Here is a 20,770-nt window from a genome sequence, read left to right on the forward strand (position 1 = left end):
CTTCAACTAGGAGTTCAAGAATTCTGTTATTCTTCGTTAATATTCTACTAGAATTAAACTCTGAAAGAACATCATTCAAACAAAAATTCATTCTGACGGAATAAAATCGGTTATGTTTACAAATTATGTTTAGAATTAATTGAAATTAATTTAAAAAATTAAGATTTTAAAATTAGAAGTGTTAATGATCCCTTAAAATCCGAAAATTACATTTTTTAAAATAGGTTAATTGACCAAAATGCTCTTTTTCTAAAATTTGTGTGATTATATGGTACATACTACTTTATTGTAATATCATAGACCCTCAGATCATAATCATTGATTTTATTCATCTGGTGGTCCAGATCTGTGCATTCTGGCACACAATAGCTAGTAAAAACAAAATAACCTAAGCCTATATATATATATATATATATATATATATATATATATATATATATATATATATATTCAACCAAACATACTCTCTCCTCTTCATATGAAAATCATCTTCCCAAACACACGAATTCGAAGCATACGAAGACTTATATATGAACAGTAACCCTTCTTACATTTAGATCACCCTTCGTTCAAACAACAAAACATTTTCGCAGTTCATTGTTTATCTAAAATCATAGACCCTTCGATCATTCACTCTTTTTACCCCTTCGTATCTAAAATCTTCAAAACCAAATCACAAATCGACCATCTGTTCGTTATTAATCGTTGACCATCGAATCGTTGTTTTTCATTCACCAACCTAAAGCATCAATCATCCTTCGCATACGACCCAAAGAGAATTCGATTTCTACTCATTTGATCACAGACCTTCGTCGATTAACCTAATGAGCTCCATCGATTCAATCCTTCGACAATTACTCCTTTGAAATCGACTCCAAAATTCCAATTTTATACCCAAAACAATTTCACAATCTTCGTTTCTCAGTTATCAACAGCCCTTAGAAATCAAAATCCAAAATTATCGCGAATCCAAACATCCGTTCTTCGCTTTTCAATCGATTTTCAAATCACATTAAACTTCCACAACAAATGGACTTCTTAATTCCAAATCAAACCAGTGAAAATCAATTTTGATCTAAAATAGAATGTTGACTTTCGTCTTTGACCATAAAAAAATGTTGTTCTTCATCTGTTCTTGATTTTTCATCACAAAAATCATCGAATATTAAACGGAAATTCTCAATTTCAAAATCATAAAGTGATCATCATCGATGTAGAAGAATATTGATCACATGCTTAGAATCATACCCGAAAATCATCGATTTACAGAAGTAATGAGAAGTGATAAAGAAATCGATGAAAGACTTTAGATATTTGAATGAACAGATGACAAATCGTAAGGTGAAAAACATCACATATGTTTATCTTTATTTGACGATTTGGAATTAATTTTGTATACAGTGATGGATTGATTTACTTTTCGGCTTATCAAATGAAGATATTAATTAGATCGAATTGGGCTCAAGTATGAATTAATATACAAATTGAATTAATATACAAATTGAACTTGGGCTTATTCTGGACTAAACGAATAGAAAACATGAATCAATCTCGATGAACAGTAACATACCCTCATATTCGAATCAAATACAAGATGCATTTTGGACTCGGTTTTGATTCAACACAACAAATTCAAATTTAGAATTAAATCAAACAAATGGATTCGAGATTGGATTAGGCTCGATTAATGAAAAATTTATTGGATCACAACAAATGGGTTTTTCAAGAAACATTTGATCCAACGAGTCAAACGATCACAAATCAAAAACGCAACGTACGATTCAATGAAATTAAGAGAGATCATAGAGAGAGACTCACAAAAATTGCCTAAATTGTGACAAAATTTGCCAAACTGAGAACCGTTCTTCAAAAATCACCTTGATCTTGAAGACCTGCTCTGATACCAATTGTAGTGACAAAGAACATGGTTTGGCATGCAGAATTTAAGTTTATACAATTGAACATGGTGATTTGGGTGCTAAAAGATATATTCGATCATAGTAAATGAGTACAAAAAGGGATCTAGTCTAGAACTTCATAAATATCTCACTCACTAATCACTATGAACTACATCTCTCAAGCACACCTCTACAAGTGGACAAACCCACCTTATATAGAGGTGTTTACATGTCTCTCTCTCACTCTCACTAACAAATGGGTCTAAAGGCTAATGCACCACATGCAAGTGGGTTTTACAAAAGTCAAACATTTACAAAGTCAATCATGAATAACTTTGCACCCCAACACACACACACAGATATATATATATATATATATATATATATATATATATATATATATATATATATATATATATATTAAAAAAATCAAATAAGAACTTATAAATGTAGGAACCATTTAGGAACCCAAAAAAGTTAAGAAAAATTTTGTCAATAAGAAATATTTAATCCAATCTTATAAACATCCCATCATATTTTAAGTTGAGCTAAATTAGATATACTATTTTTCTCTCAACATGGTCTAAGAACAAAACCCTTCCCTCATTTCCTTTTACACCTGTGATGAATACTATTGCCATCATCGACCATCATTATCGTTGACCCCTAGATGTCGACATTTTCATTAGATCAACCATGAGCCAACACCATTGTTTTCATCAAATTTGTCATGTTCATCAGCTCTTTCCAACGAACGCTGCTACCACCATGAACTAACACCTCCGATCTGACTTTGTGGTCAGATGTGATTACAAATGATGAAATCTCACAACCCTAGCGCCTCTTGACTTCTTAAACTATCAAATATGATGAAAATTTCACTCCATTTCTCTAGATCTATGAAGTTACGAGGATGATCCAACACAACCGCCTCCAGATCTATAAAATTTCAGTGAGGATGCACCACAACCACCTTTAAATATATAATTTCCGACACCACCGCCTCTAGATCTATGATTTCCGACATCACCGCCTCCAAGTATACGAAGTTTCGACAAGGTACCACCAGATCTACCACCACCACGCTATCTACTACCTATCACCACCGCCAAACACCACCATATTTGTTCCAACATGCGGTGCAAAGAAAATGTTTGATAAAATGCCTCAATGAAATTTGGTAAGTTATTAAGTTGTGAACGATTGTCCGAACTAGAGTATTAAACTATGAATAAGTGTGTCTGAACTGATGTGTAAAATGTGAATGAGTGTCCTCAACAGATGTATTAATTTGAATATGGATTATAAAAAAGTGATTTTTTTTGTGTATATATGCACATATTTAGATCCGCATATATGTATATCAGAAAACGTGCTTATATACATAGAAAAAAAAATCACTTTTTAATTTTTTTCTAGTAAATTAAGTGCTTAATAAGTGACTTAATGGGTGGTATTTAAAAAAAAGGTTAAATGTCTCAAAGTATATAAAAAATAGAAATGTTCTCGGGTTTTCACAAATGTTTGAACTCTCAAATGCTAACCTTATTTATATATATATATATATATATATATATATATATATATATATATATATATATATATATATATATATATATATATATATATATATATATATATTCTCCCGCTTCCTACAACAATTTCACCTAGCTTATCAGACGCCATGTCACCTGCCTACTTAACGACACGAGAAACTCACATGTATTAGCTCGGAGAACTAGCTGCAAGCAAGTATTGAGAAGTTGAATAAGCGGTAAATCAAGCTCTAAATAACCTATACAATTTACCACTAATAACTAGGCCTGTCAATTGAGTTGGGTTCGGATTGGCTGGTCACGGGTTGGCAGGTTGACGGGTCAGAAAACATAAACTCAACCCAACCCATATAATATATGGGTTGACGGGTTGTTGGGTCATGGGTTAGTGGGTTGGAAACCTCAACCCATCCCAACCCATATAACTCGTTTAAATATACGGGTTTGCAGATTCACAAGTTAATGGGTTAAACCCAACCCATATAACCAATTTAATAAATAAGCAACACATTCTAAAAATAAGGTTTTTCAACTTAAACTCATAAAATGATTAAAGTAATTAACATAAAAAAAGTTTCAACATAAATTCATAAAGTCAATAACATCCAAATAAAAATGAAAAATGAAAACATTCATAAAAAGTGGATGTGTTTTTCGTTCGTGACTTGTGGAAATAACGACATATATTTTTTCTTTTTCTGATTAGCGAACCGCAAATACAGATTAATCACATATAAATATGGAAGGAATACAATGATACGGAATATTACGAATACGAATGGAAAAAAAATCAAATTTCATATATATATATATATATATATATATATATATATATATATATATATATATATATATATATATATATATATATATATATATATATATATATATATATATATATATATATATATGGGTTGGTGGGTTGACCCGCAAACCCAAACAGATAACCCAACCCAACCCAACCCATGAAATAAACGGTTTGGTGGGTTGACGGGTCAAAACCTCAACCCAAATTACCCGTCTATTTTCGGGTTGGGTCAGTGTCGGGTTACGGATTGGGTCGAAAGTTGCCACCCCTACTAATAACTTGTTGGTTCACAAAATTTAGTCCATACTTAACTATACTTGTTTAGCAATTCATTTTAATTACACTTTCTGTACTGCAGTTCGTTCGAGCCATGATCTACCCCGTTACATGCATTTTCAGAGAAAGGATTTATAAAGGGAATTACTATCTCTTAGCTTTACATGGATACTAAGCACGCATGCACACGATGTTTCTATGATTTACTATGGATTTTACAAGTTGATAGCATCAATGTGCCAACTTAGACCAGTTTGTGAAAAACGCATCTTGCACCAGATTAGGAATTGAAATCAGGTTAAGTGATCTATAAATGGGGAAAGTAGGCTCACATATATTTCTAATGACAAAAACCTCACCTTCAAATGATTCTTTTATGATGTTTTATGATTTTTACAACCTATAACTGCAGCAGTCTAGTTCAGCTCGACAACTCTAGACAAATTGCACTGTTTAACCCTATTAAACTTAGAATCTGAATATAAAGTCCAGTAATGAAAGAAAGCAGACTCCTAATCCTTCTAACTTTTGCCTCATACGATATTTTTACTATTATTTATTATGATTTTTACAAAATAGGGTAAAAATTTCATGATCACCTAACCCTAGGGTTAGTGTTTTCGATCCAAGCACCCAACCCTATGGATAGGCTTCAGACCTATACAAACACTCATGAATGATCTATTATGCATAAACTTGCACCAAAAACAATTTTTCTTCTTGCTGAAAATACAACCTTGTTCCATAACCTATATCTCGAGCTCTATTCATTGAAATCACAATCCATTCGGTCAAAACCTTCATGTATATCTTAGAATTCTGTAGTCCAAAAATTACGATGATCCAACGGTTCAATATCTAGGGATTGTCCGAACACTTAGGCTATGTCTTCAAAAGCGGGAAATCCGAGAATTCCCTTTGATGTCGTTGATAACAAAAAAGGAGGGAGAAACGGAGGCTAGAGTTTTGGACAAAAATCCAAAGAGAAGGGACGGAGTCAGCTTTGACTTCCCTTTCTCCATTAACTACAAAGCTGACTTTGCAATAAAATATTGTTGTTCTTTCTCTCCTTGCCTCTCTATTTTTTGATGATTTATTGCTGAAAGATATAAAAAATAAGAAGAAAGGTGAATGTGTGTTGTGGGTATGTAAGTATGTTGCTATTTTGTGAATGTTTTATAAGGTACATGTCCATTTGGCATTTATAAGTTTAACTCTTTTTTTATTCTCCTTGGTTTATGATTTCCATCATTTCGTCAATCAATCATACGCAAGGTGTCTCCGCTACCATCTTCGAGTTGAAGGAACAATCCGACATTGAGATTGTTGTATTAAGTGTAGGAGGTTCAAGATGAACATGAAAAGTTACTTGTTGTCTTCTCCCGATCCTATCAAATTTTAAATTTGGGTGTTTCAAAACTCTATATGATGATATCATGCTAAGTGTTTGTTGAAATGAAGATGTGATAATTATAACCAAGAACATTGTTCCAACCACTAAATAAAACAATGTTGTTTCATATTTGTGACGATTGATGTTTGGAACTAGAAACTTCATGGTTAGTTGGTCGGATTCCCTTGATCAATCTTGTGTTTACATGTTTTTGATGCAAACACATACACATACACATTTATGATTAGAATCATTATGTTATTCCCATGTTTTTGTGTGTTCTTTCATATTTCTTACGAGTTGTTCAATTTCAACCAATCTTGTCCAGATAAGGATGTAATGGATTGCATCTATGTGCATCATCAGGCAGCTTTCGATCATCTTGTTTTGAAATGAGCAAAGTTATTGGTGAGTTTACATTTCTTGAAAAATTACACAATTCAATATTTTTAACATTTTCATATAATTTATCTTTGCATTTTTTGTATGCTTATATTAGGACCCACCTTATAGACAAAATGGGTATAATCATGCAGGGATGGAGCTGGAAAGCTATCAGCTATGGATATCTGGATAATCTTACCGGATGAGATGAGAACATTGTGACTAGAGGAAGGTATAAAAATTCCAAAACCAATTAGAAGAGAAACTTCTAATGGGGCCATGACGTAAGTTCTTCCAACCATCTTTTTATAATTTGGATTATTAATTACTTAATTCATATGTGAATGCTCTCGTTTAAGTTATAAAGTTTGGTTGGTAAAGAGCATCGTTTTTCGTTTTTCTTTTATAATAAGTTACCTTTTTAAAAATAAAATACGTTTATTGGTATTTTGAAAACAAATGACATCGTTATTTTTCAAAAAATAATGATATAACCTAAAAATGAAAAATCAAAGTGGATTTATAAGTAACAATTTGCTTAAAGGATGCACGTTCTCTCAATTTTTCTTTTCATCTATTCTTTTTCAAATTTAATATTTAGACCAATAAATTAAAACATAATTTAAATCGTAATTAGACACGCAAAAATCCAATTCTATAATAATATAACATTAAACGAAAAAAATATTGTGAATATTGGGATAATGCCTTACCATGATACATCCCTTTCTATCTCGAATTCTCGATCATACATCCTTAAAAAGATGAAGAATTAAAATTAATTCGTTTCAATGGCTCCACTCGTTTCATTTTATGTCCCAATCATATCTCTTCCTTTTAATATCAGGATATCATGTTCGACTTTTTTCCAACATTTTTAGGACACTTCATGTCCTTCTTTACAGAAATAATTAAAATTTATATTCATTTTCTTTACAAAAATTATATACGGCGAGTAGGATGCTAAAAATACCTTAACGACAATTACTCTTCTTTAAGACAATCTTATTTAATAAGAGATGATATAACAAGAAACCTTGTATATATTGCCAAATTCAAAAAAAAAAGGAATAACGCAAATACTTTGTAAAAATAAATAAAATGAAGTTTTGGTTTAATCCGAAAAACAATATATAACTCTTTTTTAATATGGACCGGCTAATAACTTAAAATTCAGATCTTTGTAATTTGAAGAATTATATAAAAATACAAAATCATTAAAGTTACAATTATAAGAACCTTAGTTGTAACTGTGGTCAAGAGTCTTTTTTAGATAATAATTAGTTTTGTGGTTATCTTGTATGGTGTATATCCGATAGTTAGTTTTGAAGGTAGATAATTATCCTGTATTGTATACCCTATATATGTACTTATTGGTTATGTGAATAATAAGTAAAAAAAAAGCCCTTCATACGTATTCTGAGTCTATATGGTATCAGAGCATACCGTTTGAAACCCACATCAAAAACAAATCGAAGCACGAATAACCTCGAATCGCAATGACTGATAAGGATACCACCGCTCCTCAAGAACCTCGTCTCATCGTCCAAGATGCTCCTTTTCCGACGGGGATCATTCTGGACGAAACCAATTATCAGTTGTGGTCCCAACTGATGGAGATGAGGATTGGCGCTCGAAACAAACTTGGGTTCTTGACGGGAACCTCCAAGAAACCTGAATCCGGCGAGAAACAGATCGAAACCTGGCTAATGGATAATAATCGAGTCAAGAGTTGGCTCATCGATTCCATGAGTCCAACCTTGATCTCGACGTTTATCCGGTTGAAGACGGCAAAAGAAATCTGGGACGCCGTGGCGAAAACCTTCTACGATGGAACGGATGAAACGCAGTTGTTCGAGTTAAATCGGAGATCGTTCAGCACGAAGCAAAATGGACGGCCACTCGCAGCATACTATAACGAATTGGTTGGAATTTTTCAGGAGATTGATACCCGACTAATGGGTCATGAAGATGAAGTTGATAAGATCGTATCCTTGAAAAAAATCTTGGGACGACTCCGAGTGCACATCTTCCTCGCGGGATTGGACGCTGAATTCAATCAAGCGAGGGGAGAGATCTTGCGTAAGGACCCTCCAATGGACCTAGAAGCTTGCTATGCTTTCGTTCGCAAAGATCAGCAACAACGATCTACAATGGAGGACGTGAAACGCGAGACCGACAGTGTCGTGAACTTGGCTACTCGGAGTCGCACCGTGAAGGAGAAAGAAAAGGAGAAGAGTTCCAACAATAAGAAGAATAATTTTGTGTGTACCCACTGTGGTGAAGAGGGACACTCAAAACAAAGGTGCTATGAACTAGTTGGGTACCCCGAATGGTGGGACTTCTCAAAGAGGCCACGAAGGAAGGTGGGACAGACATCCATGGCTACAACAAAAGGTGATGATGGGACTCCGGTTGCGGCACATACCGAGTCATTTAGTGATCACGGTAAGCCTACTATATCCCGATTTTTTAGTCATGAATGGGTCATTGATTCCGGCGCTACGGATCACATGACAAACGATCCTTCTATATTGGAAATTAAAACCCAACCAACACAAAGTTTAATTAAAACGGCAAACGGAGGATCGGCTGACGTAATTTCCGAAGGTTCAGCAAAAATTTCGGAATCAATGAATCTTGAATCAATCCTTGTTGTCCCATCCTTATCTTCAAGTTTGTTATCTGTTAGCCAAGTTATTGACCAACTCAATTGTTATGTCTCGTTTTGGCCGAATAAATGTTTCTTTCAGGATATCGCGACAGATCAGATTCTTGGCTATGGTACTAGGAGGGGCAGGTTGTACTATCTCGAAGAAGAAAGATTAGCGGAGGCGTATAACGTAGAAGGAAGAAACGAGTTAGCGTGGTTATGGCACCGTAGATTAGGACATTTGTCGTTTGGGTATTTAAAAAGATTAAAACCTGAATTATTTTTGAATAATAAAACATTTGATTCTAGTTGTGATATTTGTGAATTGGCTAAGCATCATAGAGTCTCATATCTTCCCAGTGAAAACAAAACAACAATTCCATTCATGAAGATCCACTCGGATGTTTGGGGTCCGGCTAAAATTGCAACCCCAAGTGGGTATCGTTATTTTGTAACTTTTATCGATGAATTCTCACGTATGATTTGGGTGTCGTTATTGAAAAACAAGAGTGAAGTACCGCATGTGTTCAAGGAACTATATCAGATAATTAAATCTCAATTTAAATGTGAGATCAAAGTGCTCCAATCCGATAATGGAGGTGAGTATGTTAATCAGGAAATGGAGGCATTTTGTAAGGCAAACTCCATTCGACATCAAACATCATGCGCCAATACTCCTCAACAAAATGGGCTCGCGGAAAGACGGAATAAACAAATACTCGAGATTGTAAGAGCATCTCTTTTCGACATGAAGGTACCCCGTCAATATTGGGGAGAAGCTGTGCGGAGTGCGGCATACCTAATGAATCGGACTCCTTCCAGAGTCCTCAATTTCAAAACACCTTTACAAGTAGTACACGAAAAACTGGAATTAATCATCGGACCCAATCTCGAACCAAGAGTATTCGGGTGTTCGGCCTATGTGCATAGTAATGATGGAAAATTGGAACCACGGGCCAAAAAATGCATGTTCATTGGATATGCTGATTACAAGAAGGGGTACAGATGTGTTGATCCGAAAAGTGGGAAGGTTTATGTTACTCGTGATGTTAGCTTCCATGAAAAAATTCCATATTTTACACCTGAATATTTCCCTCAGGGGGAGAAATCTAATGAGGGAAATATACAGCCCAATGAGTTGGGTCCATCCGGAAATGCGATTTATGAAGATGGACTAAGCGAGAATGGGCCGAACGACATAGGTAATGGCGGATCCGATTCAGGGGGAGATGGGCAAAACGGTAGTGAAGCCCAAACAGATAGTACACCAACAGATAGTACAACGAGCCCGATACCAAGCGAGTCTGATCCAAGCGAGCCTGTTAACGAGCCTCATCCAAGCGAGTCTGATCCAAACACGTCGCAAGGTATGTTTTTTAATGAGAACTCTAACGTGTATGGTGAAGTTGTGGGTGAACAGGAGCATGAGACACCTGCGTCTAGGTATCCAGTTAGACGTAATAGAGGGGTACCACGTAAACAATATCAACCGGATCTAACATCGAAGTCTCGATATCCGATCAATAACTTTGTCTCGACGGCCAAGCTAGCCGACACTCAACGTTGCATGGTGGAAGAGTTATCATCCGTGGTGATTCCGAAAAACATACAAGACGCAATGAAACACCCTGAATGGAGAAAAGCGGTGTCTGAAGAGGTTGACGCTCTCAAAAGAAATCAAACGTGGGAAGAGGTGTTACTCCCAACTGGAAAGAAAACCGTAGGGTGTAGATGGGTGTTCACTGTGAAGCTCGATTCAAATGGAAAGGTGGCTCGGTACAAAGCAAGGTTAGTTGCAAAGGGTTACACGCAAAAGTTCGGTATTGATTATGAAGATACCTTTGCACCAGTGGCTAAAATTAATACTATTAGAGTCCTTGTGTCAATTGCGGCAAATCAAGACTGGCCACTTAAGCAGTTCGACGTGAAAAATGCTTTCCTCAATGGTTATCTAGAAGAGGAAGTGTTTATGGATCCTCCTCCTGGAATGAATTATGGCGGCAAGGTGTGTAAATTGAACAAAGCACTATATGGGCTGAAGCAATCCCCTAGGGCGTGGTTCGGAAGATTTTCAAAGTTCATGAGAAAGATCGGGTATAAACAATCAGACGCAGATCACACTTTGTTTGTGAAGAGTTACGGTGATAAGGTCACAGCCCTAATCGTGTATGTGGATGATATGGTTGTTACGGGCAACGATCCAGACGAGATTAACACACTACAAGGTTTGTTGAGTCGCGAGTTTGAATTGAAGGATCTCGGGGACTTACGGTATTTCTTGGGAATTGAAGTTGCTAGATCTAAGCATGGGATAGTAATGTGTCAACGAAAGTATGTTTTAGACCTTCTTGCAGAAACGGGAATGTTGGAGTGTCAACCGATTGATACTCCTATAGAAGTGAATCATAAGCTTACAGAATCGACAGGTCAAGTTCCAACCAATAGAGAGAGGTATCAAAAATTGGTCGGAAAATTAATCTATCTTGCACATACACGACCGGATATTGCATATGCGGTTAGCATTGTAAGCCGTTTTATGCATGCTCCTAGTGAGAGTCACATGAAGGCTGTTTTCCGGATTCTACGTTATTTGAAGTCGTCGCCGGGTAAGGGTTTGTTCTTTGGCAGAAATGGAAGCGTAGAAGTTAAAGGGTATACGGATTCTGATTGGGCAGGAGACAAGTCTGACGGTAAGTCCACGTCAGGTTATTTTGTATTTGTTGGTGGTAATCTTGTAACGTGGCGTAGTAAGAAACAGAAGTTTGTGTCGCGCTCGAGTGCGGAGGCAGAGTTTCGAGGTATGGTTCACGGTGTATGCGAGTTACTTTGGGTCAAACGGGTGTTAAAAGATCTGGGCATAAATGTGAAGGGTACTATGGAGTTATTTTGTGATAATCAAGCGGCTGTGAAGATAGCGAGTAATCCAGTTCAACACGATCGGACTAAACATGTTGAATTGGACCGGCATTTCATTAAAGATCATCTTGAGAAAAAGACGATTAGTTTACCGTATGTGAATTCGAATGAGCAGTTAGCTGACATGTTAACCAAGGCTGTGTGTGTGCGAATATTCAACGACTCTTTGGACAAGCTTCGAATGATCGATATACATTCATCAGCTTGAGGGGGAGTGTGGTCAAGAGTCTTTTTTAGATAATAATTAGTTTTGTGGTTATCTTGTATGGTGTATATCCGATAGTTAGTTTTGAAGGTAGATAATTATCCTGTATTGTATACCCTATATATGTACTTATTGGTTATGTGAATAATAAGTAAAAAAAAAGCCCTTCATACGTATTCTGAGTCTATAGTAACTAGACCTGTCAAACGTATCGTGTCGTGTCAAGACATTAAACGGGTTGAGAGTGCTTGATCTTAATCCGACACGTTTAATTATCGTGTCGTGTCGTGTGAACCCGTTTATTTTTGTGTCGGGTTTCAGGTTAAGGTTTATACCTTATAAATATGTTGTGTCATGTCGGGTTGAAACATTTTAAAGGTTGAAAAGTAAGAGTCATGGAGGAAAAAAATGAAAAAGTGAAATGCTGGAGTTGGGAAGTGGAACGGCAAAAAAAATTATAGTAAGTTTAGAAAGCAAAATGGAAAGAGTTAGAGTTAGAAAGCAAATGAGATAGGTAGTGAGGAGGAGTAAAATTAAATCACTTTGAAAGTTTGAATTTTGCTTATAATTCTTGAGTTTAGGCCACTAGAAATGTATAATATTTAAAATATTTATAAAAATATGAAATTTATAAAAAATTATATATAATTAAACATGTCATATTCGAGTTGGAAGTGTTGACCCTAACCCTACTCGTTGAATTATCATGTCGTGTTGTGTCATCCCATTTACATAAACGTCTCGAAATCTCTTACCCAAACCCGCTAACTTCGTATCGGGTTGTCATGTCGTGCCAAATTTTGTCAGGTCTAGTTGTAACGATCTAACTAGAAAATAATTCATGCATATTTCTTGTAATTTTGTTTTAAGTTCAATTTTTTTAGGTACTCATGGTATCATTTGTGTTTGAATATCCAAAAAAAACCCTAATATATTGAGGTAGATTACGGTTTAATCCAAAATTATTTATTTTACTAAAAAAGGAAAGATTACAGGATCACCACCTTTTCCATCGTCGGGATCACCACAAACATCTTTATCGGAGGTCGGATAGAAACCTACAAACATTTTCCAACCAATGATGACGGTAGCCACCTACGATAACACCACTGCCATCACCCGATCACCATCACCACTTTTAATGTTTATAGGAGTTTGTTGCACATTGTATGAGATATGGATGATTCCGACGGATTGTGAAGAGGTTGTCGTAGGTTGCTACCGATGATGTTGGGTGGAAAAAGTTAGTAGGGTTTACGTCGAACCTTCGATAAAGGTGTTTGCGGTGATCCCGATGATTTTCGTTGATGAGAAGTGGTGCTTTTGTGCATTTCGAAAACTTTGTAGTGAAACCAATAAAATTAAAACTAACTAATATCATACAATAAAAATAAATTAATAATATAGTAAATAATATTTATTATATAAAGAAAATAATAAACTAAAAGTAATATTCCAATAAAAATAATTAATCCAAAAAAAAAGAATTAAAAATTTAACTAAAATAAATTAATAATATGATAATATATTATTTATTAGCATATAAATATTATAAATTAAAAAAAAAATATTTATTAATATATAATAATCCAATAAAAAAGAATTACTGTAATAAATAAAATTAACTAACATAAATTAATAATCCAATATAATAATATTTATTAATATATAAATATTATATATTAAAACAATATTTAGTCTTATAAAGTAATCCAATTAAAATATCCGATAACAAACAAATAAAAAAAATTTAATTAAAAGAAATTAATAATCTAATAAAACAATATTTATTAATATATAAATAGTATATATTAAAAATAACATTTATTAATATATAATAATTTAATAAAAATAAAAATGAGATATGTAGAAATGTTCCTTATACTTTGGTTGTAGAAATAGTCTGTAAGGGTCAAATAATCATTATAAAGAAAGTTAACAAACAAGTTGTCAAAGTTAACAAATAGTTGAAAATGAATAAATCTACAGCTTTTCAAAGGTTTGGACTGTAACCATATAAAATGAGAAACCACAAAGACTATTTTTGCAATTTTGTCAAACCAAGGCCCACTTTTTACAGGTAAGTGGAATCTTTATGCTCAAAATTCCGATTCAATTAGGGGCTACGTAATGAAAAGACAAACCCGCTACTAGAGCGGAAGAAGGATTATATACTCTATTTGACAAGTCCAACAAGTCCGTCTTCAAAGAAAGCCTTCATGAAAGCTGCAACAGGATAAACGATATCCCCTCTTCTCGCTCTGTCTGCTTAATGCCTTCTATTGAATTGAATGGTGCCATTTCCCCACTCTTCTTTGATCCGTATTAGGGCCGAGTGGCAGCCTCGACCCGAGCGGAAGTGCGATGGTTCTGGAAACTCGGGATCGTAAATGGACTCGGCGATTCTACCCTACCTTTTTCCCAGGATTTGATTGCTGCTTGACGAGAATTTGGCCGGTTTCAGAAAATTTAGCTGATACCCTTTTTTTTTTGTTAATTTCGTCAAAACGTTAAGGCTTTTCTAAAGATTATGTTATTTTTAACCAACAACAAAAGAAATACAGTCGTTGCTGAATTCTAGGAATACAAAGGTGCATTAAGTACCCTCATATTGCTTATTGACAACTTCAAACTTTCTATGTTCATCTTATGCATCGTTATGTGTGTTATGGTGAGATGCATTTTGTGGGAGTTTTCTGATGTTGGTGTTCCTCTTATGTGTGACATCCCCAAAATCACGGCCAGAAAAGACCGATTTTGTTTATGCTTTTTTTTTTTTTTTTTAAAATCACAGTACTTCTTTTAATAAAAATGTTGCGGAATTTGTTCGTAGAAAAACATGATCAAATACGTTATTAAAACATTTTCGAAGAAACGTATTTTATTCATTTTAAAACATTTGGGATGTCATTGTCAATACAGAAACATAAACATAAACAGAACTTACATTTATTTACACTAGTGATCTACATCTCTTTAATCTCTCAGTGTAATGTGACTTCATATCAACACCTGTGATATAAATAAACTGAGTGGGTCAGGTTGGGAAACCTGGTGAGTACATAGGGTTTTCAAGCCACAATAATATAATTATTATGTTTAAACATCAAACAATCAACCCAATTACCCATTCCTATTATCCTCACATTACGTCCCTAAAAATCTAACACAAGGGACCTAGTCTAAGGACTATCATCGGGATGGACACTACTGCTAGGGGGATTCCTCAGCATTAAATATCCTAAAGGCAACCATGTAGGGGATGGAGTATACCTGGTGAGCACACAGTTCAAATAAACACACAGTTCGAATAAACACCTACAGGCTGCAAGCCTGCTAGTGTTCCACTGGATTGTCTAGAATAGTCCGTGGTCGTCATCTATACTCCGCTAGATGACTAGATCATCAATAACATCTATAACGAGGCCTCTCATTATTTGATTTTATCACAAAGCAACTAATACATCTACCCATGTTTTACCCCAACATTTTCGTAGATATAAAATACATATATAGTTTAAATCATTGAAAACATGTATAAAAATGTTCATCCACCATAGATAGCAAGTATTCAGGTAATATGCACACATAACACGTAATTTATATAAAATACTTCATATCTATGTGTAAGCTGAAAGTAACTATGCACTCACCTGAAAGGTGGTGACTCAGCACTCGGATAGCGTTTCGATACTCTCAAAACAATTTTCCTTCGATAAAACCTAGTACCAATACCACTAGGGTTTAGTCTAACGATAATCGCGACTAATTAATAGTCTAGCTATTATTACTATTATATAAGCTTTAAACAATACTTATATAACCCATAATAATAGCCCATGTATTTATTATAAGTTCCTAATAACGTTACTATAATTAAATAAAAGTTATATTAAAAATAGCGTAGGCGTAGCTTACTTACAGCGGGTTTTTCTCAAAACCGGGCGCCGCTGAAGCAGCGTTCCCGAGCCGAAAGGGTCTTCCTCTCAGAGCCGTCGGGCACTCCGGGACTTCCTCCTCGCGCTAAGGAGGTTTCCTAGGCTTTTCGGGGTGTTTCAGGGGGTTTCGGGGCTAGAGAGAAGTTCTAGAGAGAGAGAGGGAAGTGAGGGGAGGTGTGAGGAATGAATGGAGGCCTCACCACTTATTTATAGGGGCTGGAGGAAGGTTTACGTCGTGAATTTTTAATATTCACGTCGTGAGCCAGGCTGGCTACAGCCAGGCGCAGCCTGGTGCTGACACGTGGCATCGCACATAGGGTGAAAATCAGCCGATTTTCAAAAATTCATAACTTTCGCATACAAACTCTGTTTTCGACGTTCTTTATATCCACGATTAGGTAAAAACAAGATCTACAACTTTCATTTAGACTCTGTCGGCTAATTCGCGACCGATCTCAAATTTTACAGTAGGAGGCGTTTAGATTGTTAAATGACCGCGAAGAATTCGTAACTTCTTCATACAGACTCCGTTTTCGTCCATCTTTTTACCGTTGTTCCTATTAATGAGATCTTTAACTCTCATTTAGGTCGTGTAAGCCAAAAACCGCTCGAACTAAAATTCGAGTTGCGGGCCGTGCACTGCTAAGCCGAATCTTAGAAAAATCATAACTTCTTCATACGAAGTCAGATTTGGGCGTTCTTTTTATGGATTTTCTCAGTTTAACATATTCTACGATTTTCGTTTAGGTCGCTAAGGCTAAATCTCTCTCTATCGTAAATTCACTATTTACGCTTCCCGGTGTCGTGCCGGTTTTGCCGTAAAACTTCGACGGGCCGTAACTCCTTTGTTATAACTCGGATTTCGGCATTTTTTATATGTACGGAAACCTTGAGACATATTCTACAACTTGGTTAAGACTATTTATTATAAATAGTCTTTTGCCGAAAAGTCATTTTCGACACTTATTGCCTCTAAATTGACTAGCCCGGATCTACGGGCGTTACATTATGTTCTTTAACCTAACTACAACCCAAACTTTCATACATTACCTAATAATAACTATTCGATAACACACATCTGGTGAGACTGAAAAGTCAACCTTGAATGACAGTCTAAATGAAAATGAGTAAAGAGTGAATATTTATTTAAACTTTCATTTAAAATTCACTTTTCACTCTCGATGGATTTATGATAGTTGATGGTTGTTACCATGTAAGGTATGGAGGTTAGGTGGTAGTTAGGTTAGAGAACATAAGAGGAATACCCAAATAATGCATCTCACCATGACACCAATAACAATGCGTAAGAGGAACGTAGAGAGTTTGAAGTGGTCAGTAAACAATATGAGAGTACTTAGTCCACCTTTCCATTCCTAGAAGTTAGCAACAACTATATTTCTTTTGTTTATAATAAAAGAACTGCGTTTAGTTAAATGATTTGTTAATAATAATTTACATTAATTCAAGGGTAGTATTCAAAAAAGTCCTAGTGTTTTGGTTATTGATTAAAAATAGGGTAATCATTAGAAAGTCACAGTATGTTGATCAAATTAATAAAAAGAGACGGGACACTAGCTAAATCTTCAAAACCAGCCAAAAACGTTTATTACGAAGATTTAGTTGGTAATCTATCATTTTTATAAAGAAAATAATAATTTGAGGTTAAAATGAAACTGATCCAAAATATTAGAAATTTATCAGAGATTTCATGAAAACGAATATTTAAATACTATACATTTAATACCTAGAGGAGATCGTATATAGTGATAATTGTATAAATTACCATCAGTTCTAGGCGACAATAAATAGACTAAAAATTCTATATTATAGGAGATTGTATTGATAATTATGTAGATTACAATAAGTTCTAGGCTTCATTAAATAGACTAAGCATTGAAGCTAATTTTGGAAAGAGCTAATTACAAAACTTATTCAAGAAAAGTGAATATATGTTAACGCCCTCCCCTCCCTTCCCCCCCCCCCCCCCCCCCCCCCAAAGTCAAGGAGGTAGATGAAAGGCCAAATAAATCATAGAGCCAAATATGATGATGTAAATTTGAGTCAATTCAGTCTATGTTTTATAAGGTATATTCATGTGAACCAAATGTGATCATCAATAACTATTACAAAATACCTCAGACCCCCTGTGACATACTCTAATTTTTAAAATAAAAAAAATTCTTTATGCGTTCAAAAAGCATAATATCATTTATTGCGGAAATTCTCAGTACATTAAAATCTTTTGAGTACAAATGATTGTCTCAAATAATAAAATCATAAGGATGTCATAATCGATACATAACATACGTTACAACGTAAACACCACTATTTGTAATGCATATAAAATCAGCAGATTAGGTTGGGAAACCTGGTGAGATACATAGGGTTTTCAATCCCACAATGTGATTATATATATATATATATATATATATATATATATATATATATATATATATATATATATATATATATATATATATATCAAACCTACAAAACTATCACAACTACCAAATTTAGGGTTAAGATGGTGTTTCATGTACAAAAATTTCCTCTACGTAACCTTGCAACATCAAATTAGTGAAATTCAAACTACAATGTTATTTGAATACATAAGTGCATACATCATGAATCAAGTTGAAATAGCCTCATGCAAGCCTAAAACTTGATCCAATAGCTAAGCCCAAACAATTTTAGGCCTTGGCCTAAGAATTCTCGGCCCAACACCCTATTGGACCGAAAACTCTTCCTTGGGCCCTATTGACTGAAAACACATTCCTTTGGGCCTTATTGGACCAAAAACTTTTTACGGGACCCAAATTAAGCCTAAAATCCATACATACTCTCCAAAACCGCAAACTCTTGAAAGAACTAGGGTGTTTTCGGCCACCCTAAAACCGAAAACCCCCTTGAGAAGCCTTTAAGGCCGCAAAACCTATCGTTTTCGGTTAGGGCATGAGTAAAAAACCCAAAAAGGCTTGCCACCTCATTTTTATCCCACAAACAACAAGGCTATGGATCATCATACTTCTAAGCAAGCTTCACATCAAACATCACAAAACGGAATTTGTGACAGAAAAGGTTGTGTGTCATAATCTGCCTATCATAAGGCTTTTAAAGCATGAGGAATAAGTTGTTTGTCAAAAAGCTTTAAAATGTGTGTCATAAAACTTCAGTCATAAATTCACACTAGTAATGTCATTTTCATTATTCAATAATGGAAGTCAAAGTTTGCATAAATCTGTTAAGGCTCTGGTGAGACACTGTCTTCATCGTACCTACCTAGCGTACACCTTAAGTCCTGCTTTATAACCAGAGTCTCCTAGAGGGAGAGCGAGACCGTTGTGTATAGATCTATACGGGATTGACAATCCCACACCTCAACTATTTCGCTACAGTTAGACCGGCTAGTCTAGGGTGACAAAAGTCTACCAATTTTGACGCTTGAAGAACGTTGTTTAGGAATATCAGTCATATCAAGCATGGTTATAAGAACTCACTCAGAGATTCACAAAACTATCTTGGTTTACAGTTTTATTTAAAATATAAAATTGCATATCATTTTTCAGTATACAGTCACTTACACTTCTAGTGTGAGGGTTTAAGACTACAGTTTACTTATAAGAAGATATTGGATTTTATGGGAAAATACGATTTGCATTTACAAACAAAAGAAAACAAAGGACATGCATGCATTTATTCACAGTTTTGGGACGAGATTCACAAACCATTTTTATAGAAAATATCGGATTTTCTGGAGTCATACAAACTATTACAAACACGGATGTTACAAATATTTTCTTACAAATATGCCTATGAACTCACCAACATTCAATGTTGACGATTTTCAAAACGACTTGTATTCTCAGGAACACAGTAAGCATGTACTTGGGCTATGGATGTTGGATATTTTGCTGCATATTAAACATTACATTCCTGTCATTTTTCTGTAATTTGTGAACAAATACAATTCATAAACAATGTAAGTTTGTTATCTTAATGTATGCCTTTTGGTTGCTATGTTTCATTCATATTCAATTGTGATGGTGTGACAACCCTATATTTTTCCAAAAGCAGTGTAACGCTCAAAAGTCAAATACAACGAAAACTATTTGGAATCAACTAAATTAACCTAAAAAATAAAGTGTTCAAATATCTAAGTTGGGATGCATCAAATATTAGATATCATGCCAAGGTTTCCAAAAACATAAAGAACGTTCAAAACTGGGTTATATTGAAGAAATTATAACCACTCGTATATTTACGACACGCCGTTAAAACGCTATTTAATGTAAAAAGTGAAATTTCAATAAAATGCATTTTTGCCTTAAGTATCTAAACAAAAGATGTAGAGTTCGTTAAGTTGTAAACGTACATAAAAAGATCGCCCAAATTGGACCTCGTATGAAGAAGTTACGAATTTCCAAAGTTTCGTAACAGTAGTAGAGGGATAAAAACTCGAATTGAAGATCGAGTGTTATTTAGTTAACGCAACCTAAATGAGAGTTGAAGATCTCCACAATAGGAGTAAAATGATAAAAAGACAAACGAAAACCGACGTCGAATAAAGAAACTATGAATTTTTAACGGACTTTAGGAGTCCAGACCTATTAAAAATATATCATTAAAAATAATGTCAAAACTAGCCGACGGAGTCTAAATGAAAGTTGTAGAGCATAATCTCACCTATGTGTGGATATAAAGAACGCGAAAAACGGAGCCCATACGCGAAAGTTACGGAATTTA

General features: G+C 34.8%; 1 protein-coding gene across 1 annotated transcript; it reads left to right on the plus strand.

Moving 5' to 3' along the window:
• Positions 1–7,551: 7,551 nt before the first annotated feature.
• LOC128133871 (uncharacterized) lies at positions 7,552–9,550 on the plus strand. The gene is made up of 2 exons (XM_052771385.1): positions 7,552–8,763; positions 9,069–9,550. The coding sequence occupies exons 1-2, from the start codon at positions 7,815–7,817 to the stop codon at positions 9,104–9,106; spliced, it is 987 nt and encodes a 328-aa protein (XP_052627345.1). The 5' UTR covers positions 7,552–7,814; the 3' UTR covers positions 9,107–9,550.
• The last annotated feature ends 11,220 nt before the right edge of the window (positions 9,551–20,770 follow it).

The sequence above is a fragment of the Lactuca sativa genome, chromosome 4 (assembly GCF_002870075.4).
Source record: "Lactuca sativa cultivar Salinas chromosome 4, Lsat_Salinas_v11, whole genome shotgun sequence".
Taxonomy (NCBI): Eukaryota; Viridiplantae; Streptophyta; class Magnoliopsida; order Asterales; family Asteraceae; genus Lactuca; species Lactuca sativa.

Coding starts and splice junctions, on each gene's coding strand:
- LOC128133871 (XM_052771385.1), top strand. CDS start 7,815: ATGACTGATAAGGATACCACCGCTCCTCAAGAACCTCGTCTCATCGTC. Junction 8,764..9,068: donor CGAGTCATTTAGTGATCACG/GTAAGCCTACTA, acceptor TGTTTCTTTCAG/GATATCGCGACAGATCAGAT.